This window comes from Alosa pseudoharengus, unplaced genomic scaffold (assembly GCF_046254945.1).
Source record: "Alosa pseudoharengus isolate Yale_2024_CS ecotype anadromous, Long Island Sound unplaced genomic scaffold, YU_APseudo_1.1 YU_APseudo_1.1_scf_22, whole genome shotgun sequence".
In the NCBI taxonomy this organism is placed as follows: domain Eukaryota; kingdom Metazoa; phylum Chordata; class Actinopteri; order Clupeiformes; family Clupeidae; genus Alosa; species Alosa pseudoharengus.
In genome coordinates this window covers 28,061,438-28,085,173 of record NW_027468680.1, presented here as the reverse complement: position 1 = coordinate 28,085,173, position 23,736 = coordinate 28,061,438, and the positions used below count along the sequence as shown (strand labels likewise).

At 41.9% G+C, this 23,736-nt stretch overlaps 2 protein-coding genes across 3 annotated transcripts; both read left to right on the top strand.

Moving 5' to 3' along the window:
- The first annotated feature begins 251 nt into the window (after positions 1-251).
- On the top strand, positions 252-3,450 carry fam167b (family with sequence similarity 167 member B). Its single transcript, XM_076299572.1, has 2 exons — positions 252-696; positions 1,307-3,450. The coding sequence occupies exons 1-2, from the start codon at positions 394-396 to the stop codon at positions 1,568-1,570; spliced, it is 567 nt and encodes a 188-aa protein (XP_076155687.1). The 5' UTR covers positions 252-393; the 3' UTR covers positions 1,571-3,450.
- Positions 3,451-5,167: 1,717 nt separating this feature from the next.
- lck (LCK proto-oncogene, Src family tyrosine kinase) lies at positions 5,168-23,630 on the top strand. Of its 2 annotated transcripts, XM_076299570.1 has the most exons (14): positions 5,168-5,332; positions 5,430-5,518; positions 8,428-8,537; positions 11,141-11,198; positions 11,758-11,848; positions 12,139-12,240; positions 12,523-12,626; positions 13,059-13,208; positions 13,952-14,104; positions 16,560-16,739; positions 19,247-19,323; positions 21,676-21,829; positions 22,069-22,200; positions 22,398-23,630. In XM_076299570.1, exons 3-14 carry the CDS (start codon positions 8,433-8,435, stop codon positions 22,598-22,600), a joined length of 1,509 nt encoding a protein of 502 aa, XP_076155685.1. In that variant the 5' UTR covers positions 5,168-5,332; positions 5,430-5,518; positions 8,428-8,432; the 3' UTR covers positions 22,601-23,630. The 2 variants fall into 2 exon arrangements, with proteins under 2 accessions (XP_076155685.1, XP_076155684.1); XM_076299569.1 differs by having other exon boundaries at positions 5,168-5,518.
- The last annotated feature ends 106 nt before the right edge of the window (positions 23,631-23,736 follow it).

Genomic DNA, 23,736 nt, shown 5'->3' with positions numbered 1-23,736 from the left:
GCCAAAAGTGATAAAGGTTAGAGCCTAAAAATCATGGGGAAAATGTCGCTTCAGTTGTCTGTGAAATGACACTCTGGTGTGACATTCATGTATGGCGAGTCTAGTTTGAAGAAGTCATGTGTTCTTATTTTTAGATAATCTGCAGCCCTATATGAAAATGTATCCTGAACTCCTGTACACACGCCTACGCATTTAATTGGGATGGGCGGTCACCATATTCCCTGTCGGTAGGCTATATAAATACAGCTTACATCCATTTGTTAACTCTAAGGCTGAGCCACTATCCACAGTTCTGCACCAGACAAGGCACGGATTGGCTGAGAAGTTTCCCATGTTCTTGACTTTCCCAAGTTTTGACTCTCCTATTGTTGCTCATAGCTCCTGTGATTCAGGATGGAATTCAAAGAACTAGGTGGTGATGACATCTCCGACGGAGAGACGGAGGGTTTGGACAGCGTGAAGGCGATCACTGAAAAACTCAAATTGCAAACACGCAGACCATCATATTTTGAGTGGAAGGAACGATTGGAAAGCCGGCCTTGGGAAGAGACCGCGGACGTTACAAACAGTGATGATACCGATGAACAACCAAACGTGATTGAAGTTTCCAAAGATGAGAATTCAGAACCAACTGTTCGGAATATTTGTGGTTTTGAAACTATCGACGATGCCCTGTCTTGGCTTCGGAGTGAACTGGTGAGTAGGCTAGCCTATCCTGCCTTTTTAGGCCACCTGTGAGGATGAATCACATTGCAAAACGAAAGTGTCCGCTTTCCTAAGTGATAACTAATTTTTTATTGTTACGATAGTATTATACATAGGCTATAACAATTAATTTACCCTTGTAGAATCAGGGCTGTGCGCAAATGTATGACTCATTTTCCATTGAAGAAAGCTGTCTCCATCATGGTATTTGCGTTATAATAAGTCATTATGTAAATTTTGAAGATTAGCCAGCATGATGAAAGCATTTACCACAAATTATTCTCATCTCCTCTGGCTCCTTTGTGAGGGGGGGGGGGGGCTTGATCAAAACCAGACATTATCAGTAGATCTCTAGTCAAATTAGAGGGATTGTTCACTTCTTTCATTCATCTCTCTCCATCTCTGTCTCTATGTATCTATCTATTGGTGAATTCGATTTCTTCTTGTATTTAATACATTTACATCTGTTTATCTTGAAAGACATTTATCTCCTGTTTGCAGCATGTGTCAATTACATGTGCCCTATGAGATAAGCAGATCTTGTCAGATTATCTCTCATGTGTGATAATAAGCATGCTCCTTCTGTTCTTCCACCCTTCAGAGGGAGATGCAGCTTCAGGATAACCGGCTGGCCCGGCAGCTTATCCGCCTGCGAGCGGAAATCCACCGCATCAAGGTGGAGCAGGTGTGCCACCGGCACAAGGAGATGCTAGACGACGCCACCTATGAGCTGGAGGAGTGCGGCGAGGAGTCCGACCTGCTGTGTGACATCCCCATGAAGGCTGCCTTCGCCCTGTCCACGCCACTCAAGCACCTGGGACTCACCAAGATGAACATCAACTCTCGCCGCTTCTCACTCTGTTGAGTGAGATAGAATCTGTTGACGATTCTAAAAAAAAAACTAAAAAAAACTCTTTTTGTTATGACTGTGCAGGCTATGTGTTGTGCTTGGCTGGATGTGGTAGGTAAGCATAAAACACATAAAGAATCAATGGACCGATGACAGATTGAACAGGAATTGAAGAGCCATTAATACCATTGATTTGAGCCAAGCCCTGTAATGGGATACTGTTGGTTGCTGAGGAGGTTTTGGCTCAGATTCTGTCCTTCCGCAGGTCTCCAGTGTCAGATTGCACAGATGGTGAGGACAGACTACAGTAGTTGCTCCACAGTAATGCAAGTTTGGAGAAACATATCAGGTCTCACACAACCCCTATAACTGCTTCACCTAAACACCTATCAGGTTTAAGCAACTTGTGATGCACAATGACATCCCTAGCAAGCAAAAAAAATATAACTGCCACTCATAAGAAAAAGTCACGTGCACCGGCAATAATCAGCGTCATGTGTTCTGGAGAATGCGTGGGACATTCGCAGCCGTGCACAAGTTAGAGCTCTGGCGAGAGGACCAGCTCCTGTAATCGTCAGCGCTCTCCTACAGAGGTGTGGAAAAGCATGTCGGGCAGGCGCTCACACAGCAGGGAAAGGGAAACAAAAAAAAATATGCGCCCTTATCCAGACCTGGCAGACCTCCCGCAACACCAGTCACACAGGAAGCACGAGGTCGTGGTCCAACATTCTGTCACATCTTCCCCAGACACTGAAAATAGCTGGGATCGGTAGAGAGGTTATGGCTGAAGTGAAGGGGATTGATGGCAGGTTGCGCCCCCCATGTCTACTCAACCCATTTGATCTGCATATCTCTTTGGCTCGTACTGAAGCTTTCCACTGCATATACAGTAAGATGCTGTGAAATATGCAGATCATTTTACAGCTTTGTATTTGGTGAGGAATGCCTTCCATGCACTTGCAGAAATGTGGGTGCACCTTTAGTTTATCAAACAAAGCCACGTGTCAAAAAAGCACACATTGAATTCATCTGGGTTCAGATGTGCTCACAGAATGTTTTAGTACGATCCTTATGTAAAATTATACAGATGTATAGGTTGTATAGTATCCTGATGGTATATATTGTAACATTTTAAATGTGTTGAATATAATAATATTGTGAAAGATGTCAAAATTACGAAGAGTAAAAAAATATATAACAATTTGTTTGTAAAAATGCCTTACTATATTTTCCAGAATATGTCTTTCATATCACATGCCTTATTGGTGAGAAAGCTTAATGGTGGGATGTATTTTTGAATGTAAGTTCTCTGAAAGTAAAAGTTGCCTTCCTTGAACCAACGTCTTTATTCCAAACAATAAACACACTGAGACAAAAAAACTATGCTTCTGTGGTGCAACCAATAGCACTTGATCATGAATCAATTGATTGAAAGTGTAATGCTAACAAGCACACCATTCACCAGTCTAGCCAGTCCTATGCTCCTACATCTGATGTTGACCATACTAGCACTATAGATTTATATCAGCAAAGTGTGCTTTAAGATTGACTTCATAGGCCATGTTGAAATATCATGAAATCTTCTTGTGTACAGGCATTTACAATAGAACAAAAAAAAAAGTATGTTAAGATGATACAACATAATTGTAGAAACTGTCCTGTAATATAATACACAAATAAATGCATTTAGGGCAAACAGCTTAGACATACCGTTCAACCTAAAGGTGAATAACATCACATACTGTATATCAGAGAAAATGATGGATTGACTGACACTTTCACAGACTGAGTAAGTTGAAATGACAACGTTTTTTTTTTTGGGCAAAAATCCTGAGATATTTGTTGGGGCTGTGAAATGCTTCTTTGAAATAAATAGGCAACCTATCCAACTGAAAGTAGTTTGAGTATCGTTTTTCAAGACACCCGAATACAAACGCCAGTGCTTTTGTAGTTCATATACAAATAGTTCTAGCCCAACTAAACAAAAGCAGAACAACACAAGAACTTGAATAACCCTGGTATGTGAGCTTCAGAAGGAAAGAAAGGGGTGCAAAATGCAATTTGATCGTGTCTGCCTCTCCATCTCAGATTCGATGAAACAGCCCGACCAAGATGTGAATATGAGACGATTAGGACCTAGTTTCTCAAAAGCATTACTTCTGTAAAATCAGTGTTATATCAGAAAGGTAGCTCAGAAACCCTTTGCAAACAGAGTCGACCAGGTTCATCTAAATGTTTGGTTTCTGATTATGACAGAAAGGCAAAACATCAGATGAACCAGAGTGACATCACAAGTAAAGAATCTTATTTCACTGACCTTGTTGACCTCACTGAACTCACATATAAAGCCAAAAAATATTATAACTGTGTGCTGTGTGTGTGTGTGTGTGTGTGTGTGTGCTTGCATGCATGCATGTGTATACATGGAAAGGAAATACAAGGAAAATATTTTAGTTTTGTGGTATTTTTTTCAGAGCTCTGAATTGTCTCTATCACCTGCACAAATATATTGTACACTTTGCCACATATGCCGTACACCTTGGCACATTTCGATTCTGTATTTCACCAACACAGTGTTCTTGAGTGGAAAAAGACAGAAGGTGAGCCTGTTCATGTTTGAACATTGATCTTCCCATTGCAGACTACAGTTTATTTCTCTCACACTTCCTGTGTGTTTGGCTTACTTCCTGCCGTAGATGCTGTAGCTGCAGCCTGCTACCGCAACAAAAGAATGTGCGGCAGCCTCAGTGATGAGAATAGAAGCCTCAGACTGAAGGCAGATGGCGGACATGACACCATAGAGAACAAGTCTGATTGTCTTTACAAGCCTCAATGTGGTGGCTAACAATTTTAGCCCAGCAGGTTACTCAAGAGCACAGAATGCCATACAGGCCACAGTGTGTGTGTTTGTGTGTGTGTGTGCGCGTGTGTGTGATTTGTGACTATCCCTGCATCAATAATTAACAGTCCCCATTGACATTGTCTCTTGAATTACAACTATCTCTCTTTCCCTACTGGTACTGTTGCTGCTTGGTACTGTGGCAGTTTTATTCATGTACAGCATTCTTGAAGAGCGATGAAGAACTCCCTCTGGATTCTTGCACACAGGAAATAATATAATCACAATAAATAAATAAATCATTGTACACAGAAATTGCCCCTTGGGGGGTTTACTGGTTCAACCCAAGCAGGCCTCCAAGCATTTGTTTATTCAGCAACAGATGAAAACATTTATCACAACAACATTTTACATGAGCACAAAATATATTTCTGAAATGATATGTAGTCTAGTCAGTATTTCTCGGGTATTAACGTTACAACATTACATGTCTATATGATAATATCCATGATAAACCTTTCACTAATCTTCTGGGTGTCGGCAAAGATGGTAATGCCATACACAAGTATGTGAGGATGAGGAACAAAAGTTCATCCTCACCTTATCTGTGTAGCAGTGGTTGGTACCATAGCTGTTAAATGTCAGGAATCCACAGACTGTACAGGGGGGGAGACACCCTGACCCATTTTGCCCATGAGGCCTAACGTTCCCCACCACACATCTGTGTGGAAGGCACCTGTGAGCCCAAGCTGGGTGAAGAGCTGAGCCTCTCAACGACAGGAAGCTTGCGTTGGGTTGCTTGCTCTCCACTGTGTATGTGTGTATGCGTATGTGTGTGTGTATGTGTGTGTGTGTGTGCGTGCGTGCGTTTAGGTGTAGAGCACAGGATGCAATCCTCTCGCTCATGTTGATGGCTGATTCTCATGTGGCACATGCATGTAAGAACCGAGTTTGACGTTCTTGAGATAGATTACGAACAAATTCCAAAATTTCATCTGGCCTGTTTGTAAAAGCCTCGTGTATGCTTCTGTAAAGGATATGGACATGGAGAGCCGAACCAGGGCCTCTTATCAGTAAATGCAAGGAACGTTAACTCTGAAAAAGCGCTGGGCAAACTTAACAAGGTAAGTGAAAGAATCCACCAACTTTGCTAACTGAACTGCATGTCTTCAAATTGTCCAATCTTTATTGGAGTTAGAACTTATCCAGTAAATAAAATAAAATAAAAATCTTTAACACATGGAACAAGATACAGTATAAATGTGAATAATCTGGATGTTTAATGTTTTAAAATGTAGGTGAAGGATTTGCCAATGATACTTGATATTTACTTAAAATTTTAAGAGCAAGAAAATGAAATCATAATACATTTAGCCTATCCTTGCATGTTGATTTAAAAGCTTCTTGTAAAAGTCTTTGTGAAAGTGAAAATGTTACAAATATATCATGTCATGTTTGAATAATATCCGTTACTATGCAATCGAACATGAAAAAGACTCAAAACCACACTTAACATTATTTTGAATTATGTAAATAAATTGAAATAAAATATAATGTTGTATTATGGTAAATGCTTAAATGTCCTGATCTTTATTTAGAAAACACTATGCGATACTTGACCATCTAAAATTTTGAGATCACAGGAAATTAATAGCTACAAATCCATAAACAAATGTGTTGCAGAAAAAAAAACATAATTCTGCTACTGTTGTTTTACACAAGTGAAAAAAATGTGTTGATGTACAGGATATCCTGAGACCTGACACTCTTGTATGATGTTTCTTTATGGGACAAGACTTCTAAACTGACAACAGCCCTTTTGAGATATTTATAGGCAGAGTACAATTGTTATGCTATTTCCCAGAACACTCTCATAATGTTTCATGTCAATTTTTTAGCCATGTTAGTTTACATGCTCTAAAGCCAACTAACACTATCTGATCAGATTATCTAGAACACCAAACCATTTCAATTGAAAACCATTGACAATTTTCATCGGCCTCATTTTTTGCTCATTTATTTCCGGGGAGTAATGGGACACTTAACAAACTTTCAGTAGGCAAGTTTACAAACTACACATTTTAAGTAGGCAAAATATTTTAAAAATAGGCCTCAGTCATTATTACTACTTATCATCAATCCATCAGGAAAATATGTTCTATTATGATGTTTATCTTGGGCTTAAGTAAGACAACCGTAAGGTGACAACAACCTCTCTGATGATTTCAGCAGTTTACAAGATAACAGGAAAGCAGCACCAGAAGGAGCACTATAAACTTCAAAATGAAGCATGTGATCCTACAAATAGAGATGGGCGGCATAGCCGACAATCATTTTGTCTAATTTGAAAATCGGAGGGGTTTGACCCTTGCCTCTCCAGAGTGGAAAATAGTGACTCTGTTTAGATATCGTGCACAGCATGGGCGATGTTCCCAAAGGCACCCCCTCCCATCCTCTCCCCCGTACCCCTCTGTACTATGGGGGTCAGACGTTTCCCGACTCAGCAGTATAATTTCTCACGGGTTTGGACCCTGGGGACTTGCAGCCCCTGCGATCGGCTCACTGACCCTCCGTCATGACCTGCCCAAAGGGAGATGGCCTAATAGAGGCTTGGATTCTTATGCACACGTATAGTATAAAGACACACACATAGAGACACAGATGTGTGCGCACACACACACACACACACACACACACACACACACACACACACACACACACAGTATGCCAACAACAGTACTTACACATACATGGTAATCAAGAGTGTAATTTTTAATGTGAAATGCTTTTTGGAGGTAAATGAAAAAAAGTAAGAAGAAAATGTGTCTGTCCACAAGCTTTTAATTTCCCATCATTAATTAATTAAAAATTCACCATCACAATTCTACAGTATAATCCAAGCAATATTTAGAGATCAGCATATCCTCAGTGTAATGACAATTATTTTGCAACAAAATTTGCGGTTTGGCCTTTCATTTACACGAAAACAGAGGTTTTATCACTGAAAACGATTATTTCTGAAAACTCCGGTCAGTAACTGTCATTGAAGCAGACAGTAAGCACCTAGACCAGACACATTTCATTGAACTACACAACTACAACTTGTCATTTTTCATTGAAATAGACCTACAGTAAACACCTGGACTTGTCAGCTTTTGTACTGTTTTCTTCACTAAATAGGCAATATACCTTCTCTAAGTGCCTTAGATCCATATTTGCAAATAGCAACACAGACACTGGTATCTCTTATGGGAAATGATTGCTGATTGAAGAGTTGTGCGAGATTCAAACATTGCCATTACAAGTTCATAATTTTGCCAGCAATATCTATTAGCTGTGAATAAATGTTTTCTATTTGTTTGACACAATTAATCACAGTTATTGAAGTTTGGAGTCTTTGTATCAGAACTGTGTTAAATGTTTTGAAAAAGGATGTGAAACGTGTTAAACCAGTGAAATTGTGTTAAATCATTTGCAAAAGATGCTGTGATAAGTGAATATCAAGATCAAATGATTCCCAGTTTCATTACGTGGATCTAAGCAATCAAGAAAAACTGTAAAGTGCTTTCTTCACATTCAAGACGACCATTTTTCTTTTGTTTTCTCTTCTACTATCAACAGAGTGACCAAATGGTCATCATGATCCACACACCTCAAAACTGTTTTTAAAGTTGCCAAAGAGTTTGCTAGAAAATGGAGGAATACGTTATTCAGAGGTTGCGCTGCACATTAAGTGTCCTTTGTCTTTGTGTTGCGCTGCACATTAAGTGTACTTTGAATACATTATTCAGAGGTTGCACTGCACATCTGCACATTAAGTGTGCTTTGAATATGTTATTCAGAGGTTGCGCTGTCTTTGTGAGCATGAACATGGCCATGTGCACTGTGCATGTTGCACTTGGGTGTTTGATCATCATTCCATGTCTGATATTCCAGTAAAACCTTATTTGAGCTATATCTTCAGTTACTTTAGTCATTCCTGTTTTCCCCTTACCTCCACTGTCTCCGTCCTCCTCTCACCTGTCCATCACAGAGACCATGGGGTGCAACTGCAGCTCTGACTATGATGAGGACTGGCAGGAGCACCTGGATGAAAAGTGTGATCAGTGCAATTGCCCTATCCCTCCAGACTCTCTCAATCCGGTGAGTGTGTGCCACACAGGACACGTCACGGTCTTTGGGCCCTAATTTAAAAGAGCAAAGTCTTAAAGTAACACCATGGAAGAATTCATATAGCCCCTTTGGTGTCAATATTCAGTGTCTTTTAGCGCTAAGATGGTACCCAATAGTCCAAAACCGACTGAAAGGGTCATGATCCTAATCAGCAATGTTAAATAGTGCAATCCAGCATTCCAGGCACAGATTGACACTGTCAGAGACTTAATTCTCCATTCAGTGTAGCATCAGAATGAGTTTGAGGCCCTAATTTTAAGTTAAATGAACTGCATTGTGTTGTTTTAAGTCTATCCAGGGGCGCAACTACCCATTTTTGAGGGGTATGCAACAACAATATTGGCGCCCCCCCCCCTCCCCAAAAAAAAAAAAAAAAAAATACAAACAAATAAAGCAAAACAAAAGGCCAATTCATTTACACTATTACTGTGCATTAGTGTCTATTGAATATGTTTTTAAAGAAATGCTGCCAATTTGATGTTTAACTTGATGTTACACTTGATAAGTATTGATAAATGGTGCATTGCCACTCTAAGAGAGCCTAAACGGTTCTCATAACGTCCTTTTGCCAGCTATTGCTCACAATGGATAAGGCTGATAGGCACTCTAGCCTTGTTTGTTTGCACCACATTGACAACACAATATTAAGTTATTACAAGGAGCCTTCATTGTTAGGATATAGAAACATGTAATGAGTTGCTGCTAGCATGACATTTCTGTTTGCAGTTGGCCATTAAAAGTGCAGTATGAGCATGGTAGCCACCTAGCTATCTGAATGGAATAGGCTATGTTTCAATCGGCATTATGCTTAACAAACGCTAGTTAGTCTGTTAACATTCATATTTGCAAGCCTCCAAGTACAGACGTCATCACTTTAAATCCTACCTGTTGCCTTTCACCGTCCACTTATTTAACTGCTGTTGCATCCCGTGACATGCCATCTCCTTTTCCCTCTTTCTTTTTCTATTTTTAGTCGTCAACAGCTTCTTTTGCTGTATCCATCTTTTTCCATAGACGGCAACTCACTACTCGTAGGCCTATCTGCTCGCCCAGCGCTCACGGCGCCCCCACTCCCTCTTCTATGTCAAAATTCTATGATGGAATCTTATGAGATAGGGCGCCTACTCTAGCCTGTTAGTCCTCTAAAATGTTATAAAACATTGAGAAAATGTTGAAATGATTCAGAAACGGACAGCAGTAGCTACATATTGAAAATACCAAATATATTATTTTATTTTTTTTACATCGCTTTGGCGCCCCCATGGAGCTGCGCCCCTATGCGTCGCATATAGCGCATACCCACTTTTTGCGCCACTGAGTCTATCTATAGTTAATTTTATAACAAGGCCACATCTATTTGCTAATTTGACACTATGAGCAAGATCATATCCTATCCTATCCACACAATTGCTTCACTTCGTGCACAAGACACTTTACTCTTTAAGTCACTTTTGTGAAAGAAAACCAACCCAAGTTGTGTCATTTATGGGCAGTGAACATGTGATGAGAAATGAAACTGATAATAAAATGTTTCTGTTACTGACGTTGTTAAGGTAACCTAAAAAATGCTTTGCCCACGTCTTATTCTTGGGCCTGCCTTACAGCCTGCCTTACATAATCTAGAAGGAAATTGTCCTTTGTGTGCACAATCAGCCTGACCTGTGACCATAAATAAAATATTGTGCACAACTTCCTTCACCACAAATGAGAACTTGCATATTAAAGAACAACACATGCTGGGACTGATAAACATGTTTGAACAATTAACAACAACACAGCCATTTGGAAAAATGTGCCCTCTTTGTTTAAGTCATAGCATGCTTTTGTTACTTTGACTTTAGTGGGAACTTCTCCACTTCCCTCTAATTAAAGCCACTGATTACTTCTGTTTTAAGGACAACTGCTGCCCTGCATCCATACTGCTTATCAATATGGTGAATGATGTGGTTGAAGTCGTCTTTTTCATAAGCCCTCTGCTATACAAATTGCCAGTACACTGTGACGTAGCATGAAGCACAATACCCACATGAACCTGGTTGAAAAAATGCAGGCTAACTAACGTTTTAGGATGATTATTATGTCTGACCTCAACAATATAAAGACTGCCACTGGATGTGGTTTGCTTGCATAAATTTATTTTGCAACATGTCAACCAACATGAGTATGCAGTGGCTGCATGGAAAATTACCTTATGTTATGAGACCTTATGAGACACCTGTTACATTGCAATTATACTATAAGGATGAGTAGAACATTGCAAGAGTCAGAGTCAGTATCTGCTAATTGTTAATTGTGCTTAAAGATAGGACTAGTGTTGAAAATTAGAACAAAGTGTGATGTTACAAAAAAAAATTGTGTGTCAGTCAGATGTTAATGGATTTTCCAGCTTTGCCAAAAGCCAAATAGACATAGCTTACAGCTAAGGAATGGCTCAGATAAATATTTGGATGTGCTTCTTGCTGTGTATCTCAGTTTGTGCAAATTTTGCTGTTATTTTACCCCTTCTATTCCATGTTCAACTGATTTTTTTATTTTTTTTTATTTATATTTTTGCTCATGGTCCTGCCTCTTAGTACAAAGATGACCACAGTGGCTACCCTACCCAGTATGATCCACCAACCTCTCCTCTAGGTACGTCAAATCTGAGCCTTGTCTTTTTCATTCATGCAGCTCACGTGAGAGTACTTAGCGACCCACTGACTGGGTTTTGAATGGCATGTTAATCAGGGCACCAGGGGGTTCGGCTGTTGTGCAAACCTGTAGAAAAATTGCCGGATCATGGGCACGTTGCCTGGCAGGCCAAGTGGGACATTCACAAGCAAAAATCTGGTGTAGGGAGTAGACTGCTTGCTTTAATCCACATCCAGACAACATTAGCTTTGCTGTCTTACCGTAGACTTACCAGCCATGTAGAGCAGCCCAGGACACAGGGCATTAGCCCATACTTGTTTCTTTCTTGAACACATACTTCATTGTGTTCTGCCAGTGTACACACAACATGATCATGATTGGCCTAAAAAGCAGTCATTTGTCTGACATGCACAAGAAATATCTGAAATATTTAATTCACTGTGAAACTCATTTGAATAAAGTAATGGGTGTGTATAGAATAAGACACTGTTGAACTTCTGACACTAATGATCTCATAACGGCACTCGTCACATAGTTATACATGGTGTCTATTCCTCAGACAATCTGGTTGTGGCGCTGCACAACTATGAGCCCAGCCACAGCGACGACCTGGGCTTCGAGAAGGGGGAGAAGCTGAAAATCATCGACAGGTGAGAGTGCGCCTCTCTAAGGGGCCAAGGCACAGGGGGGCGACAGGTGAGAGTGCGCCTCTGGGGGGCCAAGGCAAAGGGGGGCAAATGTTGATGGCGCAAACGCTGAAGTCAACCTCTGACTCACACCATGAGTCAAACCCTCAGAAGAAAGAGCTCCAGGAAAAAGTCCAAAGGGGCAGACAGAGAAAAGGAGATGACTGATGACTTTGTCACTCCTGTGGTGCCTCATCTTTCTTTTAGGATGAATTATTATGTTCTTAATGTTTTTTGTTGTTGTTTCTTTTAAGAGAGGACCCTGAATGGTACATGGCAGAGTCATTGACCACAGGAGAAAGGGGTTACATCCCATACAACTTTGTGGCCAAGTTTAACACAGTTGAGACTGAGCCGTAAGTCACTATTCCTGCACCAGAACACCGGAATTCTCACAGACCTATTTGTGTATTTCCTTTCTGGACAAATAAAAACGCTATTTTTACACTGAACATTTTTAGGCAAGAGCCACTTTTGACACATATGTCACATTGGGCATATCACATCAGAGTTGAACACAAGTCACTGTTACACACCATACACAGAGTCAAGACAAAGGCAAACTTTTACCTCATGATTGAAGGCTCAATGTGCTTCAAGTAACGCCATTGATTGGTTTCTGGCTCTTCTGTGTGTAGCTGGTTCTTCAAGAACCTGTCTCGAAATGATGCCAACAGGCAGCTCCTGGCTCCGGGGAACACACAAGGCTCGTTCCTTATCCGTGAGAGTGAGACGACCCCAGGTATGAGAACCGTGAGCACCCAGAGGCCCACAAATAGACATCGAAATAGGATCTGTTTTTAATTGTTGCTGAAAATGAATCGTATGGGTATGGAAACTTGTCAGTTATCATCATTGTAAATGTATATTTATATAACAAAAGAATAAAGGCTTCTTTTGAATAAACCCCCACAATGACTTCATACAAAGTCAGATAGTGTAACAAGCATCAAGAGACAGGTGAATGCTGTGTTCATCCGCACACTCTTTTCCGCACAGATCTTTTATTCACATCTTTGGCTTCCATGATTTTTTTTATATTTTGCATGCTTGCACACATTGTATGCTCAGCCGCAAGCAGCGGTTCAGCGGTTCAGTAAGGTTGGCGAGAGATGGCGTTTAGAAGCGTCTCAGTGCCACTTCTTTCATTGGTTCATTTGCTGTTTCTGAACAGGTAGTTTCTCTCTGTCTGTGAGGGACATGGATCAGACCTCAGGAGACGTGGTCAAGCACTACAGGATCCGTAACATCGATAGTGGCGGCTACTACATCACCACCAAGATCTCGTTCGCGTCTCTGTCAGAGCTGGTGAAGCATTACACACGTAGGTGTTCCTTCTCGCGCTTATGCTCACTGCCTCAATGGCCTGTTTCAACTGCTGTCAGCATCTGTGTCTAAATCACCTTTACACAGCACTTAGTGTGTGAAAACATATGCAATTTTTCCGAAGATATTTCATTCTATTAGAGTAGGATACTGGCTTTAGCCTCGGGGAAGAGCTGAAGGTTTGCATACAGGGTGTGACCCTGGCAACCCAGCTTAGGAACAAAATCATTTAATGGCAGAGTGAATGTGAACTGAGCTCAAAAGACACATTTGAGTCCCATTTTCATGTCATTGACAATAGGTGAAATTACCCCGTTCTCTCCTCTATAAAAGCTTCGTAGATATTTTAAGTATTTTAATGACCAGCATCATTCACTGTGTCATTTCTCTTTGGCTCAATGTTGGTGACACTTTAAACGTAATTGAAGTACCTCTTGAAGAAAATAATTTGATAACAGACCATGGCCTCACCCTCTAATTCAAATAGTCCACCAATCACTTGAACAATCTTTGAACTATTAGTACATGCATCTAGTGTGAGAAAATATGGAGCCGATAAAGTAATGCACTTTCCCATCTGGTCCGTTTTTCTTCCTTCTTGCTTTCCTTTTTTCTGTCTCTCTCTCCATTTCTTTCTTTCTGTTTCTTTTTGTTGTAACACTTTCCTGTCTGGCTTTCTTTCTTTATCACTTTCATTCTTTCATTCTGACAACCCCCCCCCCCCCTTTTCTTCTCTTACAGGAGATGCTGACGGCCTTTGCACTCGCCTGGTGAAGCCCAGTCAGACGCGTATGCCTCAGAGGCCCTGGTGGCAGGATGAGTGGGAGGTCCCGCGAGAGTCCCTCAAGCTGGAGCGTCGGCTGGGGGCCGGCCAGTTTGGAGAAGTGTGGATGGGTAAGACTGTCATGTGTCGACCAACGCCCATGACAATCAAGGGTTATCCTTTAGACAGGTTATGGTTTTTATTCTATGTACGCATACTACATATGCCAATGGACTCAGTCATGACTCATGTTTATTAACAAGGCCTGTAAGTCCATCATGGGAACTGAGCATTGTTCATTTTCAAAGCTCTTTCAAGGAAAGCACATGAAGCATTTTACCGCTTCGAGCCATTTATGATTAGTGTTTTAAATTTAGTGTTCCCGTCAACACCCTCGATATGAGCTCAGCTGATCAGGGGAGGTGATTATGAATTTCCTATTCTGGTGAGCACCTTGGTGAACCTCGGCACTGAGAGATAAAGGAACCTGTTGCTCACCGGGCAGGGTTCCCCTATGTGTGTGTGTGTGTATGTGTGTGTGTGGGCTTTTCTTCCATGGCCTGTGATTTCCCAAACACTGATGACTAGGGTACTTGCACAAGCCTCAGGTCTTTTAAAGCAACCTTTACAAAAGCAGTATACTACAGCAGTTTCAGCTTTGCGTGGTTCCATTGGGTTGCTGTTTTTTTTCCGATATGCTGTAAATAATTCAACACGTGGTTGACAAGATGTGAATGTAGGTTGACACGATCTCATTAATCCTCCGTTCACCCACAACTCTCTATCATAGCAAGACAGAGAAAGAGAGAGAGAGAGGGAGAGAGAAAGAGAGAGAGAGAGAGAGAGAGAGAGAGAGATGATCCCTTCTGAGGAACTGGGATATTTGGTCACATCAGTGAAGCAGTATGCGGTACATATTATGACCGCAGTGCTGTAGGTAGGCTGCTATCCGAAGACAATAATCATAATTCTGCAACTCCTTGTAAACCACAAGTCTTGCATGCTCTCCCCTTGGCTGTTCAATTATTGTTATATGTAAGGCCAGTGGGACGGTGTGTATGTGCCTGTGCGTATGTGCATGTATGTGAGTATATGTGCACTCATGTGTAGTCTTGTGTGTGTGTGTGTGTGTGTGTGTGTGTGTGTTTGTGTGTGTGTGTGTGTGTGTGTGTGTGTGTGTGTGTGTGTGTGTGTGTGTGTGTGTGTGTGTGTGTGTGAATATAAAAAACTCTGCATAGATTTACATTTTTTTTCTTTTAGCCGATCCTTTTTATCCAAAGTGACTTACATGTCATTTATATTGCAAGGGCCACTGTCCCCAGAGCAATTCTGGGTTAAGGGCCTTGCACTTCAGGCTACTCCTTAACCACTATGCTACCACTACCTAATGCTGCTCCAAAACTGATTTATTTACATTTACATTTACATGTAATCGTTTAACAGAGGCTTTCATCCAAAGCAACTTACTAAATGAGTAATAGCATTCATGCTACAATGGGGAGGAGACTTAACAATAAATATTCTAGCATGCGTTAGCTATAAAAAGTTGTGGGTTAAATTCTCACCATTGTGTCCTTGAGCAAAGCACATACCCTGAATTCGCTTTGGACAAAAGCATCATCCAAATTCATAAAATAAATAATAATAGATTCTACTATCAATAAATACTACTTCACATCACAAGATATTGGCACACATTTGTTTTGGCTGCTGAATACTGATTGGCCGGTGGTGGATATTTTGTTGAGTGAGTCAGATGAAACTTAAGGAGATGGAAGCAAATATGGCCAAGTGTAGACATACCAAATTTTTAAAACTGTAGCTTAAGTGGTTCTTGAGATACATATGTATCAATTACATGCCCATCAAGTTTCATGTGCCCTAGTGTTTCAGTGTCTCTGGAATTGTTGACCAAAAATGTGTGGGGGGGAGGGGGTTATAAAATTAGATGACAATACCTCTCCAAGTCTATTTATTAGCTTTCTGCCATTACTCAGCATTAAACAGGAAGCAGCAGTGTTATGATGATCGGATTATCTGCTGAGGTAATCGGACCCCCTGGCTGTTGTTTGTGTGTGAGATGGGTGTTCTCGCCATTGTCCGTCTCCGCTTGGCGTACACAATGTGATATTAGGCTACCTACTCCGTCTATCAGGGTTAGAAATGCTCTTCCATGGGACTGGCCATGGGTTCACTGCCTGGTTTGTGTTTACTACTTCCTCCTGCTGTCTCGCTCAGCATTTGTTTTTCTCACCTGTTCGCTCACTTTCTCTCTGTCAACACCTCGGCATTTGCGTGCACCCATACTGGTCATACTGCATCTGTTATGTGCAGGTTTTTTTTTTTTTTTGCTTTTTACAGTGAATTGGCTGCAACTTATTTGTATACGAAAGGAACTGTTGTGCCTTTTGTGCCCGGAGGGATTACTGTTCTGATAACACCGTTTGCATGAGATTTGGGTAAATAAACAAATGGTGTTGGCTTTCACAGAACAATCGATGTTGAAGCTGAGTGATGAGGTTTGGTGTGATACATAAAAGGTAACTTATGAGCAAAACAATAATGAACTTTTCTGTTTTGATTTAGGTGTGTACAACAACAACAGAAAGGTTGCTATCAAGTGTCTGAAGGCAGGGACCATGTCCATCAGTGCATTCCTGGCAGAGGCCAACCTCATGAAGGCTCTGCAGCATGCACGCCTGGTGCGCCTCTTTGCCGTGGTAACGGCGGAACCCATTTACATCATCACAGAGTACATGGAGAACGGTGAGAGAAGCTCTCCAGAGCACTGCTGATCACTTGCATTATACTGCTTTTAAAAACGAGGCGGGCCTGAGAGTTTGAACAAAAGCAGATTTGTATATGTGGAAAGTGTTACGAATCCAAATTCAAAGTGTTTACTTAACACAATGTGCAAATAATTCATTCTTAAATAGTTCATTTTTCCAGAAAGAGTGAAACAGATGACCAAGTGAAATGCTTTGACAGTTCTGTAGTTATAGAGATATTGAAAATGGTTCACCTTTTGGCCTGAATTTCCTTGTGCTGCTCTTATTGAGCTAGGGCACACACCCTTTGTTGCATGGGTGGCTAACTTGCATGTGGTCACGCTGCTTCCTTTCAACAACAAACCACATATCGAGGATTCAACAGCCTTGTATACCCTTATCTTCCCTGAGGCCGAGCTGGCATGGCATGAAATGCTATGGAAATAAACACCTATGCCACTGTCATAATGCCATCGTTGCTATTCGTGACTAAACATGAGAACTAGCGACGCACAGGAGGAAGAATGTTTTTTAGCCATGCATCACAGCCCATGACACATTCATCTCTCTCTCTCTCTTTCTCTTCTCTTCTCTTCTCTCTCTCTCTCTCTCTCACACACACTCACACAGTTCTGCTGCACTAACTTCACCTGAGCAACACCAACAGTGTTTGATGAAATGATTACAACACTGATAGAGGAATGTGTGTCCGACATCACTGCTGGTTGACACAGTGAGAAGAACAACTGGGATTGCTTGTCTGGATTTCATGAAATGGGCTTCACTGAAAAAAATGCCGCCCCTGGACAGTGTCAGTGAGGTGTGTTTGGAGGCATCGCTGACAAAAATAACCTGGACGCCTGTGGGTGTGTAGGGGAGAAGGCATGGATTTCTTGATCAGTCGCACCAAAAGGGAAGTTCCTCCCTGATAAACGCTAGTGTTTGTAAAAGGGGCATGTGATCCACTCACTCATTGTTCTTGCTAAGCAGACCTGTGGCTCCGCATGGCCAAAATGGCTTGGCTCCAGAAGCGATGGCGCAATGAACATCCCAACAATACAGCAGCCCTGAAAGGGAAGGTCCAGTGATGCCAAATATATCCACTTATGCTTGCACAAGTCTACTAGGGCTCTGCTGTGGTAGCCCGTATAGTCACTGTGAAATCCATCATGCAACAATGCTTTTCATTAACCCAACCCACAGAAAAGACATGGAAGAAACAACAAAGTCTTTTTAAGAGGACTCCTTTAAAGTCATTAAACAGTTCTATCCAAAAGACAGCCTTTCTCTCATGGCCTTGCAGCTGTGTTTCTGACCAAAGAAAACACCCATGAGCCACCAGAAGAAAACCCAAACCAGACCAATAAAACCATGTTATGGTTACAGGTGTTCTGAGAATGGGCTGGTTCTCTTTTAACTGCCTAACCCCAAATGGCAAACACACTGAGCAAGTACCCTTTACACGGGTGACTGAAGCTTCATGGCCAAGGACAAGCCAAGTGCAAAGTGTGCTTTCTAATCTGTTATCCAATATGCATTGTTTGGTTTTATTTTAATTCCTGTTCTCAAAGGCTTGTTGTCCTTTTCAAGACCTTACATTGATGGTGGCAACAAGTAATCTCATTCACAGGGCCACTGGTGACTGGGGATACTGGTGGTGAATGGGCCGTCTTTGTGCGCAGCCAGAGAAGGCCTTGCAGAGTGGCGGCCAAAGCTACAAATCTCCTGTCCCCTTTGTGCATGGCTCACGTGTATGAGGAAACAATTGTTGCCACTGTTGTTGTCGTAAAGGAAGACTCAGTGTGTGCCCTTTTTTTCTCCTCAGTCATCTCTTCTTTTTTATATAACACCGCAGACAATGTGGCTGGACTTAAAACAGGATCTGAAGTTAAAGTTGAAAACAAAGTAACATTTTTGACCTCGACCTGGTGGTTCCTCTTTGGCAGAGGGGGCATCAAAGCAGCCCGTCTAAAGAACGGAGCGGTGGTGGTGTCTGTCCTCCTCCTCTACTTTTTGTTTTTCCTGCTCGGGACTTTTTCCAGGCTTCGTCTTAAAGCGTTTCCTCAGACGGATGGCGGTCACCGGTCAGGGCATGCATGCATGCGGGCTCTGCTGAGGCACCGTGTTTCCCCCCCCACCACCAAACACAAAACACCAGGCCTGAGGAGCGTCCATGTCGTAGGGCCTCACCTTGACAGATAGCAAGCGGACTTCCTGAGAATGTTATGTTCTCTATTCTGGTCAATCACTGGCTATTTATGGCTCTATTTTAAAGCATGGCGCACCCTATGGAACTCCAGGAACACAGAATAGTTCCACTCATTAATCTCCGCACTCTCCCAAATGTTTGTTCTGCTTTAATCCTTTTTAACAACTGGGTGGGGATAACATATTATTGTATACATAATTGTTATTGAACTATGATATGTTGATGTTAGTCACTGTTAGTCTTGCATTGTCAGATGTTTTTTGTAATCATGTTGCTCCTACTGTGTTGTGTTTCAGGCAGTTTGGTGGATTTTCTAAAGACTTCAGAAGGCATGAAACTTAGCATGAACACACTCATAGACATGGGCTCACAGGCAAGTCATCAATCAGCCCGCCATTTCCTCGGCGACAAACTCTCCAGCGCCACCTGTATTTAGTCTTTGCTCTCTTGCTTTTACTCACTCGCTTTCTGTTTTCATTCCTCGGCAGAGAAAAGCTCCATAATACAACAATGAGTGCATAATTACCCTGGTAGGATGGCAAAGCTACTGCAGACATTATGAGGCTTACCGTACCTGTGTCTTTAATCTAACATTAACAATGGAGACATGTCTGAGCATGGGGGGAGTCCACTGATCTATAAAGATCTTCATAGATTAGTGGGGGAGTCTGATGAGCAAGTCTAGACTGTAGTTCAAATACAAGTGTGTCACCACAGGGAAACTCACCATTAGTTAAGGCTTACACAGATTCTCTCTCTCTCTGTCACACACACACACACACACACACACACACACACACACACACACACACACAAAGCGTGCGCATGCGCGCACACACACACACACACACACACACACACACACACACACACACACACAAACCTCAAACCTCAAAACAACCATTACATTTAGGAACCATGTCAACAAGACTCTCCTTTAGATGCTTTGACCTCACAAGTAAAAATTCAATTCAATTCTCAAAATTCAATTCTCACCATTTCTCAATCCCTACTACAGGGCACATGTCGTTATGCAAGGTCATTTTCTCGTTAGAAAGTGAAGGCCAGGAATTGAGACCATGGGCAACAGAGTTAAGGGCTGTAAACCCATGGACAAGAAGACCCTCAAAACCCAATAACTGCCTGCAGCCATAGAGGCAGGGCTGTTCTGTTGAATGCTCTGCTTAAGCACTTAGCAGGAGAATGTTCTTGGGCAACGATAAGAACAGTGATGCCATTCAGCCACCATGTTACATGTCTTCAGCCCAGAGACTCGTACATCATGTGACGGGGCCCACAACTGAAACGGTTCCCGAAAGGCCCCACTTGTCAGTCTGCCACTCCACAGAGACTCGTGCTTAGGGTTCTGACGTGTGTGTGTGTGTGCGTGTGTGTGTGTGTGTGTGTGTGTGTGTGTGTGTGTGAGAGTCTGTGTGTACAGTATAAAATGGAGAGGCAGACAGTGATCTGAGAAGCAAACATGGTCTTGTTTCTTCAGCACTGTATGAAAAAAAACACTCTTCAAAGCGGTCCATACATCTCTCTGGGTGGGATTTTTTTTTTTTTGCAAAGCTCTATGTGTAACCACTTCCCTGCCTTGAGGTAGAGCAAGCAAGCGCACGCGCGTGAGAGAGAGAGAGAGAGAGCGAGCGAGCAAGAGAGAAAGAGTGTATAAGTGTGTGTGTGTGTTTGTGTGTGTGTGTAAGTGTGTTTGTGTATGTGTAAGAGAGAGACAAACAAACGTGTGTGCTGAGCCCACTGTCTCCCTCTGGCCTCATAACACCTACTTGTGAGGGTGTTTCATCATTCTGCCTGCGCTCCACTGCCTCCTAAATACACTTGCTACACACCCACCCACCCATCCACCACCCCAAAGACAAGTTAGGGGAGTGCTCCTTTGATCGCATGCACCGAGGCGGTCGGTGCCACCGCCATAACGTCGTCTCCTCAGGCATCTGCCGCCCGACGTGTCTCGACCTCCACCGCAAGTCGTTCCTGTTGCATGTCTCTCTTCGCCTCCCCATGCCTCCCTACCATGCACAGCAGTGTTGTCACAGAACAGGGCTCGGCGTAACTCATAGACATGTTAGATATGTCTACATGGTATTATGTCACCCACATGTGAAGTCAGTGAGTACTCTAGCTCCATGTGTTACATAAAAAAAAGACTAACGTTAAAGTTGACTGGTATTTAGCAGACACTTCAGTCCAGAGTGACACACACTCGCAGCGGCAGGTTTCGGGAATCAAACCCCGGCCAGATGATTGTCTGTTTCTTCAAGCTCGTAGCACTTTGGACAATACAGCAGAGCAGGCTGACCACTCTGACTAATTGTATTGAAATAAAAGGAGATGCTGGCAAGGGAGCAATGGAGCTCGCAGCTGGACACGGTGTTGGGCCCAGCAGCAAGCTGACCGGTCATGGAGCAGGGCTGAAAGACGCCTGTGAAAACTGGGTGGAGCACGGAAGGCAGGGTCAGAGGTCATACCAGGGGATGTAGGGCCCTCCCTGGATTAGGAATTTGGATGTTTCAGCCTCCAAAATACACAGTCTGAGTCACTGCAATGAAAACGAAGGGGAAAATGCCACTGTTGTGTTTTTTTTTTCTGAACATGAACACACACACACACACATACACATGCCGATACACAGATATGTTGTAGAAACATAATGCAGTGACTCACAGTCATGGACTCCTAATTGATTAAGTTATGTTCCTTGCAGATCGCAGAGGGCATGTCTTACATTGAATGTAAAAATTACATCCACCGAGATCTGCGAGCAGCAAACATCCTCGTGTCACTCGATCTCGTCTGCAAGATTGCTGACTTTGGCCTGGCTCGACTCATAGAGGACAATGAGTACACAGCAAGAGATGGTAACAAACTGACTATTATGTCTTCATTATATATACTTTATTTCCCTTTGCATCATAATGAATCCATACACAATACAAACACATGTGTACCAACTGATTTATTATAAGTAGCCCTATTATGAACTGCACCTCACACTAGACCAGAGGATCCATTTCATGCTCTAAATTGTGACATACTGCCATCTAGTGTCAAGTGTTTCTGTAAAGTCATATTTGATGAGAAATCTTCTGTCTGGCAGGTGCTAAATTCCCCATCAAATGGACTGCCCCAGAGGCAATAAACTATGGAACCTTCTCCATCAAGTCAGACGTCTGGTCTTTTGGGGTCCTGCTAACTGAAATTGTGACATACGGACGAATCCCTTACCCAGGTGCCCATACTTTTATATAAGGACCAATCTTAGACATGGTTGTACAAAAACAGCTACAACTAATATTACTTGTAATCATACCATACTCTCTCCAGGATGTCAACTTGTTAGGCAAGCTAGTATTCTATACTCACTTAAACTACTCACTCCAGTCACCAAATGCTAAAGACATTCTCTTCTCCCAATGCCTTTCTAAGGAATGACTAACCCTGAGGTTATCCAGAACCTGGAGCGTGGTTACAGGATGCCCCAGCCAGATAACTGTCCGGACGGTCTCTACGACATCATGCAGCACTGCTGGACCGAGGTCCCCGAGGACAGGCCCACTTTTGAGTACCTGAAGTGTGTACTGGAGGACTTCGCCACATCCACTGAAAGGCAGTACCAGGAAGGCCTGTAACAGTTAGTGAACAGTTCAGTGTCCAGATGTGCTGCCATGCAAAAGGGTCCTGGATTGAAATGGGTGACTGACTTCTCATAAAAAAGGCCAAAAAAGAAATTACTGTCTGCTTTTTTTGTGTGACAGTTTATGATTCAAAGCTCTTTCAAGAAGTTATACATGTACAACAAAATATTTAGACTTTTTTTCTTGTATGGATGATGTCGTTGGTGGAATCAAGAGGATATAGTTAATTATGGTGTATTAAGCAGTAATGTGTCTGTTCCTTCGTAAATACGCATATTTATCTTTCCACACCCACCAAACCAACCAAGCTCCCAATGGAATTAATCTGAGACAGAGGAGGAGAGACGTAATTATACAGATAGCTGATGAACGTGATTTAAGGGCTTTGTGCCTCTATCACAGTAAATATTAAGATTTAGCCAGTGTAGGTTGTTAAGTTAAGGTGCATTATCTTTGTGTGTGTGTGTGTGTGTGTGTGTGTGTGTGTGTGTGTGTATGTGTGTGCGTGTGTGTGAGAGAGGGAGAGAGAGAGAGAGAATGGAGACTCAGCTGGAAATTTCTAAAGCACCAAATTATTGGAAAGTATATGTGTTTGTCTGTTTATCTATGTACATATTTAGCCATCTACTTAGAGTGGAATAATAGGTGCATGTCAGTATATTTGTAATGTAGGTATAAATGTAGGTATCTGGTTGTTTCTTTCCTTGTATGGTCTTTATTTTGTCTGGACATCCTCTGTGTCTGAACATGTTATGGTAGACAAGCTTAAACAACGACAGTCCTTTAAGTATTGTGTTACTTTCTAACACTGAACACAACTTATACCAGGGAATACACAATAGCTGATTGCTCTATGTGGAATACCCTGTCTTTCTTATTATTTACATATTGTCTTTAATGTGTCAGTTTTTGCATGATTTAGTGATTTGTGCTTTCCAGTTAGTTAGTTATTAAAGCAATACAGTATTCTCTTGTTAGGACAATCGTTCTTATGTTGAACTTTAATAAATTCCTTATACAAACATGAGGCATACTCTGTTTTGATACCTAATCCCTGTTTGACAATGTGGTTGACAAGTAATGTTGTGTGTTGAGTGCAAAAATTCATAATGTGTTCCTTTGTCTTATTT